General features: G+C 59.9%; 5 protein-coding genes across 8 annotated transcripts; 4 read left to right on the top strand and 1 right to left on the bottom strand.

Moving 5' to 3' along the window:
* The first annotated feature begins 359 nt into the window (after positions 1-359).
* HDGF (heparin binding growth factor) lies at positions 360-6,185 on the top strand. The gene is made up of 6 exons (XM_052702977.1): positions 360-634; positions 4,814-4,890; positions 5,035-5,173; positions 5,262-5,444; positions 5,523-5,728; positions 5,873-6,185. The coding sequence occupies exons 1-6, from the start codon at positions 548-550 to the stop codon at positions 5,877-5,879; spliced, it is 699 nt and encodes a 232-aa protein (XP_052558937.1). The 5' UTR covers positions 360-547; the 3' UTR covers positions 5,880-6,185.
* Positions 6,186-6,405: 220 nt separating this feature from the next.
* MRPL24 (mitochondrial ribosomal protein L24) lies at positions 6,406-7,797 on the top strand. The gene is made up of 5 exons (XM_052702968.1): positions 6,406-6,936; positions 7,018-7,113; positions 7,192-7,295; positions 7,369-7,499; positions 7,579-7,797. Exons 1-5 carry the CDS (start codon positions 6,406-6,408, stop codon positions 7,713-7,715), a joined length of 999 nt encoding a protein of 332 aa, XP_052558928.1. The 3' UTR covers positions 7,716-7,797.
* Positions 7,798-7,897: 100 nt separating this feature from the next.
* On the bottom strand, positions 7,898-10,259 carry METTL25B (methyltransferase like 25B). 3 transcript variants are annotated; one of them, XM_052702967.1, is made up of 7 exons: positions 10,205-10,259; positions 9,782-9,913; positions 9,409-9,705; positions 9,272-9,334; positions 8,454-9,190; positions 8,182-8,369; positions 7,898-8,116 (listed from the first exon to the last, which is right to left on the bottom strand). In XM_052702967.1, exons 2-7 carry the CDS (start codon positions 9,884-9,886, stop codon positions 7,950-7,952), a joined length of 1,557 nt encoding a protein of 518 aa, XP_052558927.1. In that variant the 5' UTR covers positions 9,887-9,913; positions 10,205-10,259; the 3' UTR covers positions 7,898-7,949. The 3 variants fall into 3 exon arrangements, with proteins under 3 accessions (XP_052558927.1, XP_052558926.1, XP_052558925.1); XM_052702966.1 differs by lacking the exon at positions 10,205-10,259 and adding an exon at positions 10,069-10,190; XM_052702965.1 differs by lacking the exon at positions 10,205-10,259 and adding an exon at positions 10,069-10,190 and having other exon boundaries at positions 8,182-9,190.
* A 66-nt stretch (positions 10,260-10,325) lies between these two features.
* ISG20L2 (interferon stimulated exonuclease gene 20 like 2) lies at positions 10,326-14,170 on the top strand. 2 transcript variants are annotated; one of them, XR_008210979.1, is made up of 4 exons: positions 10,326-11,004; positions 11,351-11,551; positions 11,887-13,179; positions 13,271-14,170. XR_008210979.1 is itself a non-coding variant. In XM_052702963.1 (3 exons), exons 1-3 carry the CDS (start codon positions 10,414-10,416, stop codon positions 11,998-12,000), a joined length of 906 nt encoding a protein of 301 aa, XP_052558923.1. In that variant the 5' UTR covers positions 10,326-10,413; the 3' UTR covers positions 12,001-14,170. The 2 variants fall into 2 exon arrangements, 1 of the variants encoding a protein (XP_052558923.1); XM_052702963.1 differs by having other exon boundaries at positions 11,887-14,170.
* Positions 14,171-16,961: 2,791 nt separating this feature from the next.
* Positions 16,962-20,251, top strand: CRABP2 (cellular retinoic acid binding protein 2). Its single transcript, XM_052702988.1, has 4 exons — positions 16,962-17,172; positions 19,080-19,258; positions 19,521-19,637; positions 19,730-20,251. The coding sequence occupies exons 1-4, from the start codon at positions 17,103-17,105 to the stop codon at positions 19,778-19,780; spliced, it is 417 nt and encodes a 138-aa protein (XP_052558948.1). The 5' UTR covers positions 16,962-17,102; the 3' UTR covers positions 19,781-20,251.
* The last annotated feature ends 147 nt before the right edge of the window (positions 20,252-20,398 follow it).

Here is a 20,398-nt window from a genome sequence, read left to right as displayed (position 1 = left end):
GTGCCAACCCAGTGCTTTCTCACCAATGGGGTGATTTAGCGACACGGAAACACATTCCGAATCTTTTAAATTTATTTGGGTTCCCGTCTCTACCGCACCACCACCATCTACTCCCCTCCCTCCCCCCACCGGTGGTAGCGCCTCACCTCCGCGCATGCGCAACCCAGCGCGCGCCAGGCCGATCGCCGAGCGCATCCACCGCGCTGCTGCCGCGGGGGGGGGGGGGGGGGGGTTATGCGGGGGTGGGGGGGGAAGGGCGCGATTGAATTCAAACCCAAACAACCGCACGGGGCCGGGGCCGCCGTACCGCGCCGCTCCCAGATCGGGCCGGGGCCGCCCCCCCCCCCCCCCCGCACCGCGTTGCGGTGGGGGCCGCCCGCACCTCCCTCCGTGCGCTGCTCTCCCTCCTTCTTTCTCTCTCTCTCTCTCCCTTTCAACCCCCCCCCCCCCTTTTTTTTTTGTGTGTGTGTGTGTGTTTTTTTTTTTCCTCCCGCCGCCTTCCCGCTCCCAAACTTCACGCCGGGCCCCCCCGCGGCCCGCAGCCATCATGTCCCGCTCCCACCGGCAGAAGGAGTACAAGTGCGGGGACCTCGTCTTCGCCAAGATGAAGGGCTACCCCCACTGGCCCGCCCGGGTAAGCGGGGGCGGGGAGGGGAGGGCAGGGGACCTACGTTATTTTAGGATTTCATTTCATTCTATTTTATTCTTTCTGTTGTCTTTTTTTTTTTTTTTTTTTTTTTTCTTTCCCCTCTTCCATTTTGCCTGACCCTCTTTTCGTTCCACTCGATCCTATCCCCGCGTTCTGCCCGATCCCATTCTGCCCCGTTCCATCCCCTCTGTTTCATTCCCCCATTCCTCTCGGGAGCAGCCACCCTCCAGCCGCTCTCCCCCCCTCCCCTCCATTCCCCCTATGGCCGCAGGTGTGCGCGGAGGTTCTCCACGTGGCCCCTCCACCCCCCCCCCCCACCGTTGCGTGACCCCGGGGCCTTTTGTGGGGGTCGGGGGGGTGGCGAAGTTTCACGGCCTTACTTGTGGGCTCCCCCCCCTAACCGGTACCACTCTGCCCCTTTATTTGGGGGAAGCAGCGCCGAGGGGAGCCCATCCTACAGCTTTCCACCTTCACTCCTCCCCCCAGGCCTGGATCCAGCCTTGGGCCCCCAGCACTGCTTCCTTGCTGCTCCCCCCCCATCCCCCCTCCAGGCTGTGGCTTCTTGTTGTGGGGCTCAGAACGGCATGGGTTCCCTCCCCCCAGCCAACTTTGGGTCGGTTTATGGTGGTTTTGTTGGCCAGTCTACGGGGAGAGGCACTCAGTCAGCCAGCGGCCTGGCAGCACGCAGCCAAAGCGGCCATGGGGAGGAGGGGCAGCCTGCATGGGCCCTGTCTGCTCCAGCCCTGTGGGGGAGGAGGACCAGGGGGATCCGTGAGGACATCACACAGGGCTTGGAGCTCACATCACCAAGCCAAGGCCTTTCTGCAGCCTCACACCAGGCCGGACTCCTGCAGCCCAAATTAGCACAGGCCAAGGCGGTCACTTGGGTTTCAGCCTCCATGGCTGCTCTCGGCCTGGTCTTATGGGGACACAGCCCTGGGGCCCACACCGGCCCCTCTGCAGGACTGAATCCCCTGTCCTTCCTGACCCCATCACTTGCCCTGGCAGCGTGGGCAGAGCCATGACTAATGGAGACGCTCCCGTCCCCTCCAGCCACTCGCTGGGGTTTTTTGTTTTCCGGCTCCCGGAATATGAAGCAGGTGTGGCCGGGAGGTGGCAGCTCCTTCCCCTCCCTGGGGAAAGGAGAGGTGCTGGGGCTGGTTTTTTTTGCCTACTGCATGCTTTGGGGGCTGCCCCCTGAAATATAAGTGCTGCAAGCACCGAGCGTGTTCCATTGACACCCATATGCAGAAAGCTCTCAGTGTGGCCTGTATGGAGAGGCTGCATTGGAGGGGAAACTAAAGCACTACAGCTGGGAGGTGGTACCAGCAGTAAGGACAAAGGGCCCACCCTTATGCTCTTCCTACAGGGTCCTTCCCAGCACCTTTCTTGCTCGCAGGCCATTATTGTCAGTTGCTCGGGTCAGATGCTGCCCCAGGGCCCTGCTCCCGTCACTGGGTATTGGGTGTGGGTGGGGGCTGTGTGTGCTTGGATGAGGCCCTCCTGTGCTGGCAGCAGGAGCTGAGACTGCCCCAGGGGGACAAGAGAAACCTGTGGGGCTGTGCCTGGCGTCGTGCCACTGAGATGCAGCAGTGTCTCTTAGGACATGGGATGCATGAGCACTGCCTCCCTGTGGTCTTGACTGGTTAATCCCCCCTTCCTCACCCTAGTCACAATCCTGTTTCCATCACTGGGGAAACTGAGGCAGAAACCAGCGACTGCTGGGTCTCTGCATGTGTTGTCCCAGGCTCCAGGCACCGGTTACAAAGTCCAGGTGCCAAGGTTCAGTGCAGAGTCCGTGTGGGGTACGTGCTTGTCCTGCCCCAGCTGTTCTCCAGAGCTGTCCCTCCTGTCCCACCCCCTTGTTTTGGGCCCCCCCTGGGTTCCTGTGCATAGAACAGGCTGGTGACACCATGGCACCCCGTCCTGACTTATAGCAGACTGAGATGGACAAACAGACATTGGTGCTATGGCAGAGCACCGTCTGGGCTCCAAATGGTGAAGGGTTTCCCGACAGGCCCAGCACCCGCCTGTGCTGTTGGCACCCAGTCTGGCTATCTTGACGACACCCCCTTATCTCCCTGCCCCTGCTTCTTCCCCACCCGCTGCTGTGAGTAGAGATGTTTTGGGAGGGTTGGGTGAAAAAAGGCAGATAAGAGGCTGCCACCCGTTGGGTCCCACCTCGATGTGAATCCACGCCCTTTCTGGTTACCTACACAGTGTCCAGAAATCCATGGGGTCCCTGCTATGGGCTGCATTGTGCTGCTTTGCTCAGCCACGACCTTGGCCAAGGACGGATCCTGGTACATGGATGTGGCCACTGTGTACCACAGGGCTCTGGGACAATAGGGTCCCTGTCCCTGCTGGGGGATGTCCCACAGAGTGAACTCTGGGGGCTGAGCCGCCATGCTCAGCACCACGTGCACAGCCTCTCTTCAGGGATGGAGGGTTTAAAAATATCTGGTCCCGCTTGCAAGGCATTGTGGCCCCACCAGAGCTGTATCTGTACCTTGTTATCCTCAGCAGGGTGAAGTAAACCTGTAAAGGGCCCTTTTGAATGGGAAAAGTTGAAGCCATTGGGGTGGCAGAACCGGGATATTCCCACAGGAGTGGGGAATAGATGGGTCCTCGCCTGGACCCACTCCCCTTGGAGCTGATGGGGCTTTTGGTGCCACTGCTGAGGAGAGACCTGTGGAAACGTGGTCTGTGTCTGAGTGTCCTGCAGCGTGGGGCTGGGCAGGCTGGCCAGCTGCCCTCTGAATCAGATTTTCTCCTCTGCCCCATCAGCATTGTGGGCGAGGGTCCAGCACCATGGTGTGAGGCCAAGCTCTGCGCTGTCAGGAGCCGCTCACTCCATCCCTGCCCCAATTTCTCTGCTTTGTTTGTAAAATGGAGCTGGGAACAGAGGGCTCCCACACATGGAATGTGTCCTTGCAGCCAGGAGTGCTGGATGGAGACATCCCATCCCTCCTGGGCACCCCCAGCCCAGGGCTGTGCCAGCACTGTCACCCAGTGCAGCTCTGTGCCTCAGCTCTTGGACTTCTCAGGATATTTCCAACAGAACCCCCTCTGCCAGCTCTGGCATTGAGTGTTGCAAGTTGCTCCAGGGCCACGTCTGAGATGTGCCAGGAGGAAGGAAACAACAAAAAACCAACCCACTGGCAGCCCCGTTGTCTATCTTCTTCTCTCTTCGTTGTCTATCTTCTTCTCTCTTCGTTGTCTATCTTCTTCTCTCTTCGTTGTCTATCTTCTTCTCTGCTTCCTGCCCCTCCATCTCCTTGGTGCGCTTGGGGGAGTCCTGGGTAGGGAGAGATAGGCTCAGCCCAGGCTCAGCCCAGCCCCAGTGCCCCCAGCCATGTCTCCATCCCCACACCAACATGGCACCTGGGGAAACTGAGGCTCAGCACTGATGTCTGGCAAAGGTCGTGCCATGAGTCAGCAGCATGCCGTCAGCGGGACGCTGCACTGGAGCCAGCAATCTCACCCTGCCACCCTTCTCCGCTTCGAGACCCCCCACCCTACTTCTCTCCTTCCACCTCCCTTTGAGGCTTCCTTGGGAATTTATGGCTGCTCTCGTGCTGGCTCAAGCCGGGGTTATTTTTAGACTCTATAAAAAGCTGCCAGAGCCACTTTGCGCTCCGCTCCCGCATGGTGCACTGGGAATATTCACGCTTGGTGAATTGGCACCTGCTGGCGGGGCTGTGCTGGCTGCTCGCCGAGTTGGGGGCTCGCAGAGCTCCAGGCGAGCTGGGGTGTTTTGGCCGCTGCCACAAGAGCTGGGTTGGAGCTGTTCCTCCTGCGTGCAGCCACGATTTTGCTGAGCTAAATGTGTCTGAGCCAGTCTAGACAAGAGCTTACAGCGACCGCTTCTCGCTGTCCCCTCCGGTGCCCGCAGTGCTGCCACAGGGATGCAGCTTCACATCAGGCTGTGTGATGCTCAGGCTGGATCCAGGTGCAGTGGAGTGCCCGTCCAGCCCAAGGCTGCCATAACCTTTGTGTTATCTGCTGTTTTTTGCCCCTGGTGCTGCTGGCTGCTGGGTGAATTCCTGAGGAATAAGGCCAAAAGGTGGCACACAATGGCCCATATACCCGTGTTCTAAGCGGTGGGTGATGTCCCGTCACTGTGCCCTCCCCAGCCCTCACCCCTTTCTCCATGTCGTACAGATCGACGAGATGCCAGAAGCTGCAGTAAAATCCTCCTCCAACAAATACCAAGTCTTCTTCTTTGGGACCCATGAAACGTGAGTGGAGCCGTGGTGCATGTGGGGGATGGGGTCAGTGGGGTCATAGATGGGACCCACTCTCTGTGGTCTGGGTCTCTGTGGGTGCTGTGATGCCAGGAGGCCCTCCACAGCTGCTGTTATTCATTGCTTCCCCCTGAGCAGGGCATTCCTGGGGCCCAAAGACCTCTTCCCCTATGAAGAATGCAAGGAGAAGTTTGGGAAACCCAACAAAAGGAAAGGGTTCAGTGAAGGTTTGTGGGAAATAGAGCACAACCCAACTGTCAAAGCCTCCGGGTACCAGGTAGGTGACATCCCTCTGTGGCCACCTCCTGCCCTGCTCTCTGGGTGTCCTGTTCCCACCCCTCTAAGCCCCCCATGTCCATTGCCAGCCCACCCAGAAGAAGACCTGCTCTGAGGATGCTGAGCCAGAGCAAGAGCCAGAGGGTGATGGGGAGAAGAAGGGCAACGCAGAAGGCAGCAGCGATGAAGAGGGGAAGCTAGTGATTGACGAGCAATCCAAGGAGAAGAACGAAAAAGCCGGGATCAAGAGGAAAGCAGAAGATGCTTTGGAGGTAGGAAGGGGATGGAGACATGGCTGGGGGCACTGGGGCTGGGCTGAGCCTGGGCTGAGCCTGTCTCTCCCTACCCAGGACTCCCCCAAGCGCACCAAGGAGATGGAGGGGCAGGAAGCAGAGAAGAAGATAGACAACGAAGAGGCCCCCAAGGAGGAGCCGAAGCCCAACCCAGCCGAAGGGGAGAAGGAGAAGAACAGTGATGCTGCCAGCGTGCCAGACGCCAATGAAGCCAAGCAGGAGGGCAAGGATAAGGCGGAGGAGGTCAGAGACCACAAGGAGAGGTGAGGGCAGTGAACGGGGTGATCCCAGTCCCCAAAATGCAGGCTCCCTTCTACCCATGTGGGCACTGGGGAGCAGCCCTGGCAGCAGGGTGGGAGTCCCGGTGCCATGGGGTCCATCACCGTGTCTCTTCTTGACCATTGCAGCCTGTAGTGGCCTCCCTGGCGAGCTGATCTCCCGCTGTCCCTTCCCTGCTGGGCTCCCAGGGTGTTGCCCCATCTCGCCCTCATCACGTCCACGGCTCCGGAAACGAGAAACAAACAGAAAATGAAATTTAAAAAAAAAAAAAAAAAAAAAAAAAAAAAAAAAAAAAAGAAATGAAGAGAAACCCAGTAATGAGAACCCCTGAACCGACCTGCATCTCCTGGCCCTGCTGTCGTGGGGCGCATGCTTTGTATTAGTGATTTCTAGGGGGCTGATCAGTTGATTTGAAATAAAAGCGATTCATGCCTTTTTAAAGTGCTTCTGCCTGCATTTCCCGCTGGGGTTGTGGGCCCCGTTCCTGCTGTGGGCCCCTTCGGGTCGTTTTGTGTTCTTGGTGCCAGCAAGAGTCCTGAAGGAAATGCAAATTGGAATGGAGGTGAACTGGAAGAGGGGAAAAAACTGAAGGGAGGCAATGGGAGCCCTGGGCTGCTGCCTTGACTCCTGGGCAGCCGTGGGGCTGGAGCTGTAGTAGAAAATGCACCATAGACGGAGCTGGGCTCGCAGCCGCCCTGCCCGCTGCTGCTGCACTCGAGCTTCTCTGTCCAGGACCTATTATGGGGCAATGGGGGCCGTGAGAGGCAGCTGGAACTACAACTCCCGGCGTGCCCCGCGCGGTATCCCACGTGGTTCTTCCACCCAATCGCGGCTGTTCCCGGGATGCACCGCGCCAGAGGCGGGGAGAGAGGCGCAACTCCCGGCGGGCGCTGCGGTGTGGGCGGGAAGGGAGGGAGGGGCGGACGGACAGACGGACGGAGGGGGGGGCGTGGTGGGGAGGGCAGCGCTGCGGGTTCGACCCCCGTCCGGTGCCCTCAGCCCCGGCACCATGCGCTTATCGGCTCTTCTGAGCCTGGCAGCACGGCCTAAGCTGCCCAAGAATTACCGGCACGGCACCTGGCGGCCCGGCACCGTAGCCGAACGCATCCGGAATCCCCCGGGCCTACGCCGCAAGAAGATCTTCGTGGAACCCATCAGCAGGGAGGATTGGAAGGTGTTCCGCGGTGATACGGTGAGCACACGGCACAAAGGCCGGGGTAAGTGAATGGGGGAAGCCCCGCTGAACCCCTACCTTCCCTCCAACCCTGTGCAGGTCCAGGTGCTGACCGGGAAGGATGCGGGGAAGCAGGCGATGGTCACCCAAGTTGTACGCGCCCGTAACTGGGTGGTGGTGGAAGGGCTGAACACGGTGAGTATCCAGCGTGGAGGTGACCCCAGATGCATCCCAATGGGCGCAGAGCAGCCGTAACCCTGCCCTGTCCCGCAGCATTACCGCTATATCAATAGGAATGCCAAGTACAGCAGCACCTACATTGCCAGCGAGGCTCCACTGCTGCTCAACCAGATCTCCTTGGTGGACCCTGAGGACCGGTAATTTGCATGGGGAGCTGGGGAGCCCTCTGCTGGCTTCAGTGCTGACCCTCTCACATCCTGTGCCCACCAGGAAGCCAACAGAGGTAGACTGGAGGTACACAGAGGAAGGTGAGCGTGTCCGTGTCTCGCTACGCACCGGCCGTATCATCCCCCTCCCTCTGCGACAGCGCCGGGATGGCATCGTTCCTGAGCAGTGGATCGGTGAGGGGATGGGGGATGGCTGTGAGCTGCTGCGTCCAGAAGGTGCTTGGAGGCTCAGCTCCGTCCCCTCCACCCCCAGACGGCCCTAAGGACACATCGGTAGATGATGCACTGGATAAAACCTACACGCCATCCCTGAAGACCTTTGAGGAGGAGATCATGGACGCCATGGGGATTGTGGAGACACGTAGGGCCAAGAAGTCCTACTGGTACTAAATCCTACGTGAAACCTGGCCTGAAGCTGTGTTCTGTGCTCCAATGGCAGCAGCTTGCAATAAAGATACCCCTTTATTTTTCATGGCTGTGATGCTTTTTGGCAGCTCTGGGTCACGCTGACAGGATGCAGACTATCCTGCTATGCCTCCTCCCCTCCTGCTCACTCAGTCCAAGCCTCGTGCTGTGTAAAAGCAGGTTTTATTGTAGCTCGTGCCTCATAGCCAGCGACTGGGCTCAGCCCTGCCCCTGCCCACCTCCACCCCTCACCATGTCTTCGTCCTCACGGATGTCCTTGTCCAGGCCTGATAGCACTGCATCCAGTGGCACCCGTGCAGCCACCAGCACCAGGTTGCGTGGGGAGAACCGGGGGTTGAAGAGGGGCACGAGGGCACATTGGAAACCTGTGGACAGAGGGAGGGTTGGCACCTGCAGCTCCCCGCAGCTCCCCCACCCCGGCAGCACCCACCTTGCTCCCGCAGGTACAGTAGGCGATCAAGCAGGATGAGGGTCTCCACCAGTGGGGCCAACAGCAGCACCAGGCTGAAGAAGGCAACCACCTTGTGCTGCTGACACAGCATGGCGCACACTGACTCTGAATCCAGAGGCACAGCAGCTGAGTCCAGCCCCACAAGGGACAGCCCCAGCCGGGCGTACCTATGGGATAAAGCCATGCCAGTCCCACAAGTGCCCAAGGAAGATGCCAGGAGGGGATCGAAGGGGAAGCGACCCCATACGCACTCGGGGAAGCTGAGCATGTGGGCTTTCTTCACTGTCTGCACTCCCAGGTGCTTTTTGCTGGGATCAGCTGCCTGGATGAGGGTCTCCAGCACAGCACGGTAGCAATGAATGCGCAAGCATTCGCTGTCCCTGTGCAGCCGCTCTGTGTATTCCTCCACTGCGTGGCATGCAGCCTCACGAGCCCGGTAGGACAGCGTGTGACCTGGCAGCCCAGCCACCCAGGCGCTCAGTGGGTAGCCCGGAAGGTTGGAAGCAGTTGGCTCAGGGCACGTGGAGAGTTTCATATAACAGCAAGCTGCTGAAGTGACAGCAGCCACCTGGGGGCTGCAGGCAAAGTGACGCAGGAGGGCCACGCTGAGGTCCCCGCAGGCATGAAGCCCAGTCAGCAGTACCTGCTCGCTGTTCACAGGCCATGCCAGTGGGTTCCTGGCAGCGAGGGCTGGCCCTGGAGTGGGGGCAAGCAGGAACTCTTGCCCAGGTGCCTGAGGGTCCAGCCAGCCAGCCACGTGTTGAGGGCATCGGGGACAAAGGGATGCAGGATCTGTAGTGTCTTGAGCTGCGTTTGGGTGGTGTTGGGAAGGTGGCAGCCTCCTACTGTCACCCCGTGCCCGGGCTTTCCCCAGCTCCCGCAGCAACTCCTGGTCAAAGTGCTCTGCCAGGCTGACCAGGCGGCCGTCACCCTCCACAGCAGTGACGGACAAGCCAAGACTGAAGGCCAGGAAACGGGAGAGATGGCCCTGGGGGGGGACAGGAGGATAAGGAGACGTGCTTGTGCGGGAGACATCCCTGAGGATCACCTCACAGCAGCCCCTTCCTACCTGCCCCGCACCCACGTCCACCACACGTTCACAGCCGGTGGCCTGGCTCAGCCGCTGCAATACCTGTGAGGAGAGGGGACCGTGGGTTGACAGAGAAGCTGTGAGGTGACACCAGGGGGGAAAACTGGGACACCCACCTTGCCCAGGCGCCAGATCTCATGCTGCTTCTTGGGCTTGACGTGACGGCGCAGAAGTGGGTGTAAGTGGGGGCTTTGGCAGGGCGGGCGTGGGGCATCCCCCAGCTGCCCACGGGGGAAGGAGAGAACACGGACAGCAGTGGTGAAGGCCAGCAGGGAGAGTGGCCACACCGTGCCCTGCCCCACCATGCCCCCAGTCCCCAGCAGCATGGCTGCCAGCTGCGGGGGGTCTGCCACTTCTAGGGCTGTCTGCCAGGTTGGTGGGAGCTTTGCCCACAGCCCCTCAGTGAAGAAGTCCTGTGGGGAGTGAGAGTTGCTGGACACGGGTCTGGGGACATGCTGGGGACATGGAGGACACGCTGGGGACACTCACAATGATGTAGGAGTCAAGGAGGGGTCGGTAAAGTGACAGGAGGCGGACGATGTTTGCTGCTCGCTGCTGTTCCCAGTGCAGGGGGGGACAGGGAGCACCTGCCATGGCTGTGATGTCACGCTGTGATGTCACCTGAAGGTGTGATGTCACTCAGAGACCCCTACTCTGGGGGTATGACATCATCCAGGGATGCCAACCCCCTGCCTGTCCATGACCTCAAAGAGCCACAACATCCTTCAGTGCCATGCCACAGGGCCGTGACACCATTCATAGCCACAGCTCTTTACCTGCACCCGTGACATCACAGATCCGTGACACAACAGGGTCGCGATGTCATGAGATAAGCCAAACCCCCCACCCAGGTACTCCAGGGCCATAGAGACGCCCCTCCCGCGGGCCAGAGCGGCCCCATGCGCCACTCACCGCCCGGCCCCTCCGCGTTCCCGCCGCGCATGCGTAACCGGCCGCTGGGAGTCCAGAGAGCATGCGCAGTTTTGCCATCACCCCACTGCGCAGGCGCACGGGCTGCGTGCAGGTGGCGCGCATGCGCGTAGTTGCAGACGCTCTTCCGTTGCCGGCAGTTTCTGCTTCCGTTGGTTGGGAGGGGAGCGTTGCGCGCTGCCGGCTTCAGCATGTCAGACCTCATCCTCAACGTCACCTTTGGGGTCGTCGAGCCCGCCCGTCGCGTCCCGGCCGGGAACCGTAAGCATAGGAACTTCTTAAGGCGACGGTATTTGGAACGGAAACGTGCGCTCGGGCAGAAAGAGCGCCAGGCGGCCCCGCAGCCCGGAGGAGGCCGCCCAAAGAAGCGCAGCAGGAAGAGGAAGATGAAGGTGGACGGCGGGGAGCGGGAGGAGCACGAAGGGAAAGATCCCCCCGGGTCCTCCGGCGGCAGGGAGCCCTCAGCTCGCAGCATCACGCAAGAAACGGGCGCCAAAGGGACGCAGGGAGCAAAAAAAGGGACGCAGGGCCCCGTGCGAGCCTCCGGGCTGCCCCCAGCGCCCAGCAAGTTCGTGGCTATCGACTGTGAGATGGTGGGCACCGGGTTTCGTGGGCAAACCAGCGCTTTGGCCCGCTGTAGCATTGTGAACTATGAGGGCGATGTGCTGTACGACAGCTACGTGCGGCCCACAGAGCCCATCGTGGACTATCGCAGCCGCTGGAGCGGCATCTGCAAGAAGCACATGCTCAACGCTGTTCCCTTCTGGGAGGCTCAGAAGGAGGTGTGATGTTGGGGGTGGTGTGGCCATGGGGCAGGGAAGGGGGACTGTGCTCCTGGTGGGCTTTGGGGGCTGACTCGGGTGGGTGGGTGGGGGACTGCTGAGGTCAGAGCATGCTGGTGAGGACTGCCCACATCCCAGTCCCCATCCTGCAGCAGAAGGGATGTCACCTCATGCCTCTGCTGCTCCCATTCAGTCCTACATCACAGCACTCAGCTGTGATTCCCACTGGTAGCGGGGTAGACCCATGTTCCTGGGCACGACCACCACTCTGCTGTGGGATAGGATGCTCCAATGGGCAGCATGGTGCACTGAGGCCTGTTCTAATGCTCCCTCCTTCCCTCCCCAGATCCTGAAGATCCTCTCCGGAAAGGTGGTGGTCGGCCACGCCGTACACAACGACTTCATGGCTCTCAAGTATTTCCATCCCAAAGCACTCATCCGCGACACATCCAAAATCCCCTTGTTGAACCAGAAGGGTGGGTTCCCCGAGAAGAAGGCCGTCTCCCTGAAGGACTTCGCTAAGAAACTGCTGCGCAAAGATATCCAGGTCTGAGGCTGCTACGAAGTCACTTCTGGGGCAAGAAATTTCCCGGTGTCCCTAAGGAGCCTAGGGGACAAACAGGCAGTGTGAAGGGGCTGTGGGGAGGTTTGCCCTGCTTGTTTGCAATCTGTGCTTGGGTAGGGGACAGAGGTGTGTTATTTCCCGTCCTGGGGCTGGGGAATCCCAAGGTCAGTCACTGCCTTGTACCTTGGTCTCTTCTCTGAAAGACCTCTTGCAAGAGCAGTTCAGCTGCAGAGCCAGCAGCTGAGAATGTCACTGGGGCTTTTTCTTTCTCAGCAGTGCCCTGGGCCGTTCCAACTCTTTGTCACTGTCCCCAACAGGTTGGCAAAAGTGGACATTGTTCAGTGGAGGACGCCAGGACAACCATGGAGCTGTACAAGATCGTGGAGGCAGAGTGGGAGCAACACTTGATACTGAACTCTGAGCAGAAGTGACTGCCCTCACAGTCCAACCCAGTCCTCATGGGTCACAGAGCCTTGAGCCAGTGGGAGGAAGAATAGGATGAGCAGAGGCAGCAAGTGCTGTGGTGCACTCTAGCTCACTGGTAGTGGAGGTAGTAGCATTATCAAGTTATGACTGTTCTTTCTCCCTACTCTGAGCATTGCATTGCCTTTGTTATACTGTGCTATGTACCCCACCAGAGATGTGGGGAGAGCAAGGGCCACCTGTGCCTTCTGGGGGTCTGTCCAGTCCCAGAGCAGTTCTGGGCTGTCAGAGCCCTGTGGGACCCCAGTGATGTTGGGGTACCCAAGCCTGGCTGTACCAGGAAGAGCATTCCTAGGTGGGCAGCTGGGGGACCCTTATGGATGGGTTCTGCCCAGCTATGGGCAGAGAGGGATCAGAAACTGCTCTGGGTACAGCACTGGAGCCATACCAGCTAGGCTCATCCTGAGCACAGAATCCAGACCCAAGGAGCAATCCTTCAGGCCCTCAGGCCAGTTGCTTCCCATGTTTCACAACTACCTCTGACAAGGACCAGCAGAGGCCACGACTGCCACAGGGTTCTGGGACACAAAGCAGGCTGAGGCAGGTCCTGCCAGCTGGGAAGTCCCTGCACACCTGGAAGCTGCTCCCCCACGGGATTTGAGTGCTGTCTTCCTCTTTACACAAGTGCTGCTGCGAGGGCTGGGGTGGGACCACTGTCCCCATCTGTTTGTCTCTGCCACCGGGGACGCTGTGTCCTTTACAGACACCTCTGAACACCGACGTGTATTTGCTGAACTCTTGAACGCGTCCCGAGTTCTCGGTCTGCTCTGGTCAGCCCACCGTGAAGCAGCTTTGAAGTGAAATGTTAATGTTCAAAATGCCCATTAAAAAGAAATTATTAACAAGCACTTCCTTTTGGCTGCAGAGCCCTGGGGAAGATGCTTAACCTCGAATGCACAGGAAGCAGTGCAGCCTGCACCCGTGGGGCATACGATGACCATGTCTGTCCCCCTGTGTTCCAAATTGCCAAGCATGGCTGTGTATGCAGCAACAGGGGAAGCAGGAGGGACTTCCCACATCTCCAGCTTGCAGGCCCTGCGTGAAATCTTGATGTTGTTTGAAATCAAAGCAGTTCAGAAGAAGGCTGAGGAAGGGCTTGTAGAGGAGCAGGTGCCAGACTCGACACGGTAAGTCCCAAAATGGGTTGAGTGGGACTGCAGGCATGGGCTGCTCCCTCAGCTCTAAATATTGTTTTTTGTGACCCCATTTTGTGACCAGAGCTGCACAGACGGGAGAGGTGCCCATGCCTGGTGCAGAGCAGCAGATCTCCTTCCCCCTGGGCTCCAAGCAGGCCCTTGATGCCTGGGGTTACTGCTGTGAGCACCTGCGAGCAGCTGCTTTGTGTTGACCTTTCCTACGCCTCTTCTTCATGCCCAGGTATGAGCCAGGGCTCTGCAAAGTTCCAGCAGTGTTGGGACCAGTGTGCAGAGCCCAAGGTTCCTCCCTTTATTATGGGCTGTGTGGACAGAGCTGTCCCCAGCTGGGAGACCCCTTATCTGCACCTGAGCCCTGTCGTGGAGAGAGACTGGGAGTGGAAGAGCAGAAGGGCTTGGGGAGCAAAATGGGGGTCCTGACCCCAGCGCTGCTGGGCTTAAGGTAGGTTGTGCTCTCTCTTAACAGCAGGATGAAAACAACACACCAGCACTGTCTCTATCTGGTGGATGTGCCGTGCCAAGGGCAGAGCGGACTGGAAACCAGCTAGATCTTACTTACCCTTGAGCCCCCACTGCTGCTTTTCCCTTGGCCATGGGCTCTGCCCACCCAGAGTCCTGCTGGGGTGGCAGCAGGAGAGAGCCTTAGCTCTCACTCCCTTCCCTGCATGAGGAGTGGGGCAGCCAAAACTAACATGCCCAGCCCAGGCTGCTATCCCTGTGCACCTCCTCCATCACTGCAGCTCCAGCTGGTGGGTGATGCCGGTACTGAGCAGACCCTGGGAGTGCAGCCAGCCTGGCCGGTGCATCCCCATGCGTAGCTGAATGAGACAGGCCTGAATGCACGTCACATTTTCCAGTGTTTTGGGGTGTTTATGCTGTTATACTCAGCTCTCAGCATGTCCCAGGCAGGGATAAGGGGTGGGAGCGACAATCGTGGTCGGAATAAAACACTTCCCAACCTCCAGATGTTTGGCTGAGTGACGAGAGCGGCTGAGCGAGAGACACTCGTTAAATATCTGCTGGGTTTGGGGACGTCTGGGTCACTAGGAGGGGACAGAGGGGCCCTGATGCAAAGGATTGGGCCAGACAGCAAAGACAGGGGGGGAATCCTAGGGGGAGCCATTCGTTTTGTGTTTAAACACTGAGGTTTTATTCACTGTGCCAGTGAGGGATGCCCAAGTTACGCAGTGGGGGGAGGAAGACAAGCGGGCAGCACGCTACCAAGCAGCCGTGCATGTGTGCCTCATGCAGTGTGTGTCCATCACAGAGCTGTTGTGGCCCCAAGCACAAAGGAAGGTGAGGAGGCATTGGAGAGGCCGGGTGCCTTTGTGTCTGGCTGCGTTTGGAAGCAATTAAAATGGGGTGGGAGTTTACAATCTGGGTTATAAATGGCCGACCGTTAAAAAGTTTTTATGTCTGGAAATGAGAACCATGCGGTCCGGCCCCATCTTGTCGGCAGATGCTTAATGGAGCTCCTGGGGGGTAGGGGGAGGGTCACAGCATGGGGGTAGGGGCTCCAGTGGGGACCACTGTGGGGTCCCATGGGTGCTGTGCCACCGCTGTGCTCCCTGTGAGGGGCTCAGGGCCATCGTTGCTGTCACTCCACGCGGATGGGGGGCACTGGGGGGGGCTGCAGTGGTGCTCAGATGGCTGCAGTTTGCTGGGATTGCTGTGGTGCATTGCAGTGCCAGCTGTTTCCAGTGGCTCATCCAGCTGTGCAGCCGGGTTGTGGGAGCCCTGTGGCTCCAGTGTAATCCCTGTCTCTGTGCTCAGCCATCCTGGGACAAGCGGCCCCACGCGGGTTTGCAGCCGGAGTTTCGTGGGCCAGGAAGAGGGGAACGGAGAGAGGATTTATCCACCCTTCCCCATACAATTCCTTCCAGATGTGGGGCTGCCTGGGGGGTTCTGCCCAGCTGCGTCCTGGGGGCTCAGTGTGAGGGTCTGCAGCTTTGCCAGCACCCCACCCGTGCTCCCCTGCAGCCGGTTCTCCTGGAAATGTGGCATTTTTTTTTTCCCACTCTTTCTCCAAATATGGGGGTAAACGTTCAGCATCACTCATCCCCCCTGTGCCAGAGGGGGACACAGATCCTGTTACACGAGGATGAAAAGGGACGGTGGTGACCCCCTGTCAGACCCCTCCAGCTCTGCCTGGGGGTGCATGGGGTTGGGTGCAGTGTGGGGTTTGTTCCTTTCCCCCATGCTTCCCGTCCTGCAGCCCACGGAGCATCGGCAACGCTGTAGGTAAGGTTATGTCAGCCCTTTGTTACAAATCCTGTTCTTCGGGGGATTAGAGGCATGCTGCAAGCCAGGGCTTGGCTTACGAAAATCACAGCCCAGAAATTTGGGGGCGAGGAAGCCGGGGCCAGGAGGAGGGGAGGCAGCTCTCTCAGTAAGAGGGGTTTCAGGATCTTCCCGATGGGCAGGAGGGAGCTGGAAGGCAATTACCAAGCTGTGAGCAATGAGCTCAGCTTTACTGCTGGTTCACACGGGGCTGTGCAGAGAGATCTCCAGCTGTTGGGTGCCCTATGTACCCCAAACGTGCCAAACCTTGGACCCTTGGGGCAGTCTGCTCTCCTGCAGACAATGGGGACAGTGGCAGCATGGACACGACTGAGGGTGTCCACCACTGCACAGAAGTCTGTTTTCACCCACAAAATCCATCTCCCTCCGTTTCAGGGCTGCCAGTGACCCAAACATCATTTATTGTGCAGTGCTGGGATGGCACCACGGCACAATGTGCCCCACGCAGCTCCTTCCTCAGGCATCTCACCAGAGAGAAACCCCAGCAAACAATTCATCACGCTCTGAGCAGACCCAATCTATCAGGGCTTTAATCTCACATTAGCAGTTAATCTTGCTTTCCACCGGCCTGCAGCCAAAGCAAACTTTCCTCAGCCCCGCTCAGACCAGAGGGTTCTGTTCTGGGCATGGGGCTCGGATGGAGTGGGGCTGAGCACAGCTGCACACGTGCACCAACGCTGCAAGCACACATGCATGCAACACATTGCACGCACATGCGTGTGCGCGCACAGAGCCGTGCACACCTGGCACACACCAGCACATGCAAAGCACCCAGCGGGCACAGGGCTGGGCAATAATCCATCCCCAGGGCTGTTTGGGGGCTGCAGGCAGATTTTGGGGGGTGTGAGAAGTCTTGGGGAGGTGTGGAGAAACCGAGAGGATGGAGATTGATTGGGTGAGGCGAGAGGTATTGGGGAGATTTGGACAGCTGGAGGATGACAGGGATGTAGGGGGGACGTGGGAAGCTTTGGGGGGATGTGGGCAGTTTGGGGGGGATGCAGGCATGAGGGAGGCGAGGGCAGATCGGGGCTGAGCGGGCAGATTAATCCTTTGTGGGGAATTATAGGGGAGATGCTTGGGTTAGAGAGATGCAGGTGGTTTGGGAGGCGCCTAATTTTGGGGGCGATGAGGGCAGTTTTTGGGGGGCGCGTGGGAAGTTTTGAGAGGTTCTGGAAGTTTTGGGAGATGCTGCAAGTTTTGGGAAACGATTGAGGTTTTCTGGAATGAAGGAAGTTTTGGGGGAACGATGGAAGATTTGGGGACGATGGAGGGGTGCCCGTACCCCTCAACCCCCGCCTGCGTTCCCCCCCCTCCCCTCCCCTCCCCGGGGCCGTCCCGGTGCTCGGCCCCACAGGTGAGAGGAGCGCGGGGCTCCTCCGGCAGCGGGGCCGGGGCGGGGGCGGAGCGGGTGAGCCCGGCCATAAAACGGCGGCGCGGGGCCGGAGCCCGATTGAGCGGCTGCGGGGCTGGAGAGCGGCGGTGCCGGTACCGGCGGAGCGGACGGAGCGGAGGTGCCGGTGCCCCTCGGTGCGTTTCTACCACCTGCTCCTCCTTAGCACTATTTCCCACTTCCCCGGTGCCCCCCGCTCGCCGCGATGCCCAATTTCTCCGGGAATTGGAAGATGAAGAGCTCGGAGAACTTCGAAGAGCTGCTGAAAGCGTTGGGTGAGTGCGAGTCCCGGGATGGGTGAAGAGCGGGGGGAGTCCGGTTCCCATCGCCCCCCCGGATCCCTCCAGCAGTGCGGGTCGGGGATTGCACGTAAAGCCTCCAGGGCTCGGGAGAGCTCCCCGGCCCCGCTTCTCCCTACCCCTGCGTCTCGCAGCCCGCTCCATTCCTCTTCCTCGCGAGGAAACTGAGGCACAGCTCGGATCCCCCCCCCTCAGCTGCAGCCTGAGAGCCCCTCGCCTCTCTTCTGCCTGCCTCAGTTTCCCCACCGCAGTGGTAACCCCCGGGCTGCACACCCCCCGGGGTCTCCCTGCATTACCCCCTTCGCATGGACAACCCCCCCCAGCACCCCACATCCCACACCCTGGTCGCACCCAATGGGATGGAGTGTGGTACCCCAAAACCCCGGGCTGCAGGGCTTGGTTTGTCCCCCACTTCCCACCCCCATAGCACTGCGGGTCCTCAGCTGGAATCTGTGCATGGGGACACCAAGGGGGTCCCAGGTTTTGGGCAGGACTGGGGCCCCCCCCTGCTGTTCTCCTCTGCCTGACCCCTCCCCACCCGCCGAGGAGTCGCTGGAGCGGAATATTTTCCAAGTTAGGGGATACGTAACAAATACTTCAGTATAATTATCACTTTCTTGGATTTCACTCCCTCTTCGCCCCCTCCTCCTCCCTCTCTCCCCTCCATCACCGCCGGTGAAGTGGTGCGGGGAAACCTCATCAGGAAAATCAATCTGTCGGGCACAGCGCAGCACTCTGCCTTTCCCACGCAGCGCATGAGGCTCCTGCAACCCCCGGCCCTGGGTGAAACCCACCCCTTCCCCTCCCCCCGGAGGCACTGTGCCACCCCCGTGGCTCCTAACTGCCTTAGGGGGACACTTTGTCCTCATGCCCACACAGGGGAAGGTGCAATCGTTGCATTTTAGCATCACGGTGGGAACAGCCTCACATGGATGCATCTGTCCCCGGTGCAGGGTTTGTTCCTCTAGGGATGCTTCATCTCCTCCAGGGATGCTCTGCTCTGTCTGCGGGGGCTTCCTGCCCTCCCCCCAATCCCTGGGGGCACGTGGAGCTGGATGGGATTGGGGAGGGGGCAGTGGGGTCCTGGCCAAGAACCGACCTGCTGCCTTCAGCTGCCCGAGGGTCACACCATGGGAACAATGTCCCCAAAGAGCAGCTCCCTGGGGAGCGGGGCTGCCTGGGTGACAGCCCAGGGCTCAGGCTGTGATGGATGAGTCCGTAGGGGAGTGGGGACAAAGCCACAGCTGCATTGTGGTTAGCAAGAAGGGAGGGGGGCTGTGAGGGTGTAATGATGGGTGTGAGACCCCCCCCCCCCCCCCCCTTGGCCTCCAGATGTAGGGCGGGAGCCCTGCGCCATGTCCCCGCTGTCACCCCGCGCGCCTCCCCATCACCCTCAGGCACATCCGGAGCCCGCACAGCTCCCCCCTGCCTGAAGGTAACGAGCACCAGATGCGGCCCAGATGTGCAGAGGGGGGTTCATGCGCCCCCCCAACCCCCCCTCCCCACACACACACACCCTCCTTCCATGTTGTGCTGTCTGCAGAGCTCGGGGTCCTCCCAAGCTGTGTCACTGCCAAGTCGTGGGGTGGGGGGCGGGGGGCAGCCACGTGCCCCCTGTGCGCTCTGCAGGGGCTTATGGCATCGAGCCCTGAGTGCAGGGGGGGAAAGGGGGGAGTGTTTGCACGACCTCATGCCCCCCATCTGCAACCAATTCCATAGAAAAGCAGCAGCATCTGTAGCTCGGCGCAGCTCTGGAACACAGCCGGGGGTCGTCGTCACCGCCGTCCCGAGAGGCACTTAACCTCCCCTCCATGGGTCACACACCGGGTTGGGCGGTCTGGGATGTGGGGAGGGGTCACTCTGACGCCGGTCCCTGCTTGCAGGCGTTAACATGATGCTGCGGAAGATCGCGGTGGCTGCGGCCTCGAAGCCAGCGGTGGAGATCAAGCAGGACGGTGAAAGCTTCTACATCAAGACCTCGACCACCGTGCGCACCACTGAGATCAGCTTCAGGATCGGGGAGGAGTTTGAGGAGCAAACGGTGGACGGGCGGCCCTGCAAGGTGGGCTGAGCTGCGCCCGTTTGTGTGCGTGGATGTGTGTGCGCTCACTGCTGTGTGTGTGAACGTGTGCACACATCCAGCATGCAGTCCTTCCCCCTGCCCCCAGGTGATACACGTGTCCAGCAACTGCAGGCTGTGGGGGCAAACGGCCCCATCTGTTTGGTGGTGATGGATCGTAGTGCCTGATGGGGCTGGGGGCTGCTTCCCCTCTCCCCCCCCCCCCCTGTATCCCCCAACCAGTGCTGTTCTCTCTTCTCTATAGAGCTTGGCCAAGTGGGAGAGTGAGAACAAGATGGTGTGTGAGCAGCGGCTGCTGAAGGGCGAGGGACCCCGGACGGGCTGGTCCCGAGAGCTGACCAATGATGGGGAGCTCATCCTGGTGAGTGGGGGGCAAAGGTGGGGTTGGACGGTGATGGGGTGCATGCTAAGAAGCTCTTGGAATAGGGCTGTGACCAGTGCTCCTTATTGCAGACCATGACAGCTGATGATGTTGTCTGCACCAGAGTGTACATCCGGGAGTGACGCACGCCACCAACCATCTCCCCACAACGGCTCCAGCCCCCCCTGCCCTTCCCCATGCCTTTCCCGTGGCCCTGTGTCCCCCTGCTCCCCTGTACCTGCCCCGTGTCCCCCCCTCCCTCCCCCTCCCTGTGGCTGTGGGGGTGCACTGAGCAGCGGGATGTTGGGGAGCACCCCATCCTTTGGGTTTGATGTTTTCTGGTGGCTTTTTGGTGTTGTTGTTGTTGTTTTTTCTTTTTTTATAACTGTTTTTGATTCACTTTGACCTCACACCCGGTGCTGCACCCCTCACCCTCCCCTGCAGCTCTGCTCGCTCTGCTCCCTCCCCGGTATTTATTTGTGAATAGTTGAATGGAATGGAAACACTCAACAGCTCCAATCCGGCGGTGCCGTGCAGTCCCGACCCCTGGGAACGTCTCCTCACCCCTCTTCCCCTCTCCTGTTTCTAATAAAGCTCCAATCCCCATTGCTGTCCCCATCCCTCCCGGCCCTGCTTGCGTGCGCTGATCCAGCTCCGTGCCACAGCCCCAGCGTTGCGCAAAGGGCCGGGGGCAAAGGCGGTGCTGGGCGATGCCGTGTGGCGCATCCCTGCGTGGGAAGCACGGGGCATCCGGAGCACGG

This window comes from Tympanuchus pallidicinctus, unplaced genomic scaffold (genome assembly GCF_026119805.1).
Source record: "Tympanuchus pallidicinctus isolate F22 unplaced genomic scaffold, pur_lepc_1.0 scaffold48, whole genome shotgun sequence".
Lineage (NCBI taxonomy): Eukaryota > Metazoa > Chordata > Aves > Galliformes > Phasianidae > Tympanuchus > Tympanuchus pallidicinctus.
The sequence above is the reverse complement of the archived record's forward strand: the minus strand, read 5'-3'. Positions and strand labels throughout refer to the sequence as shown.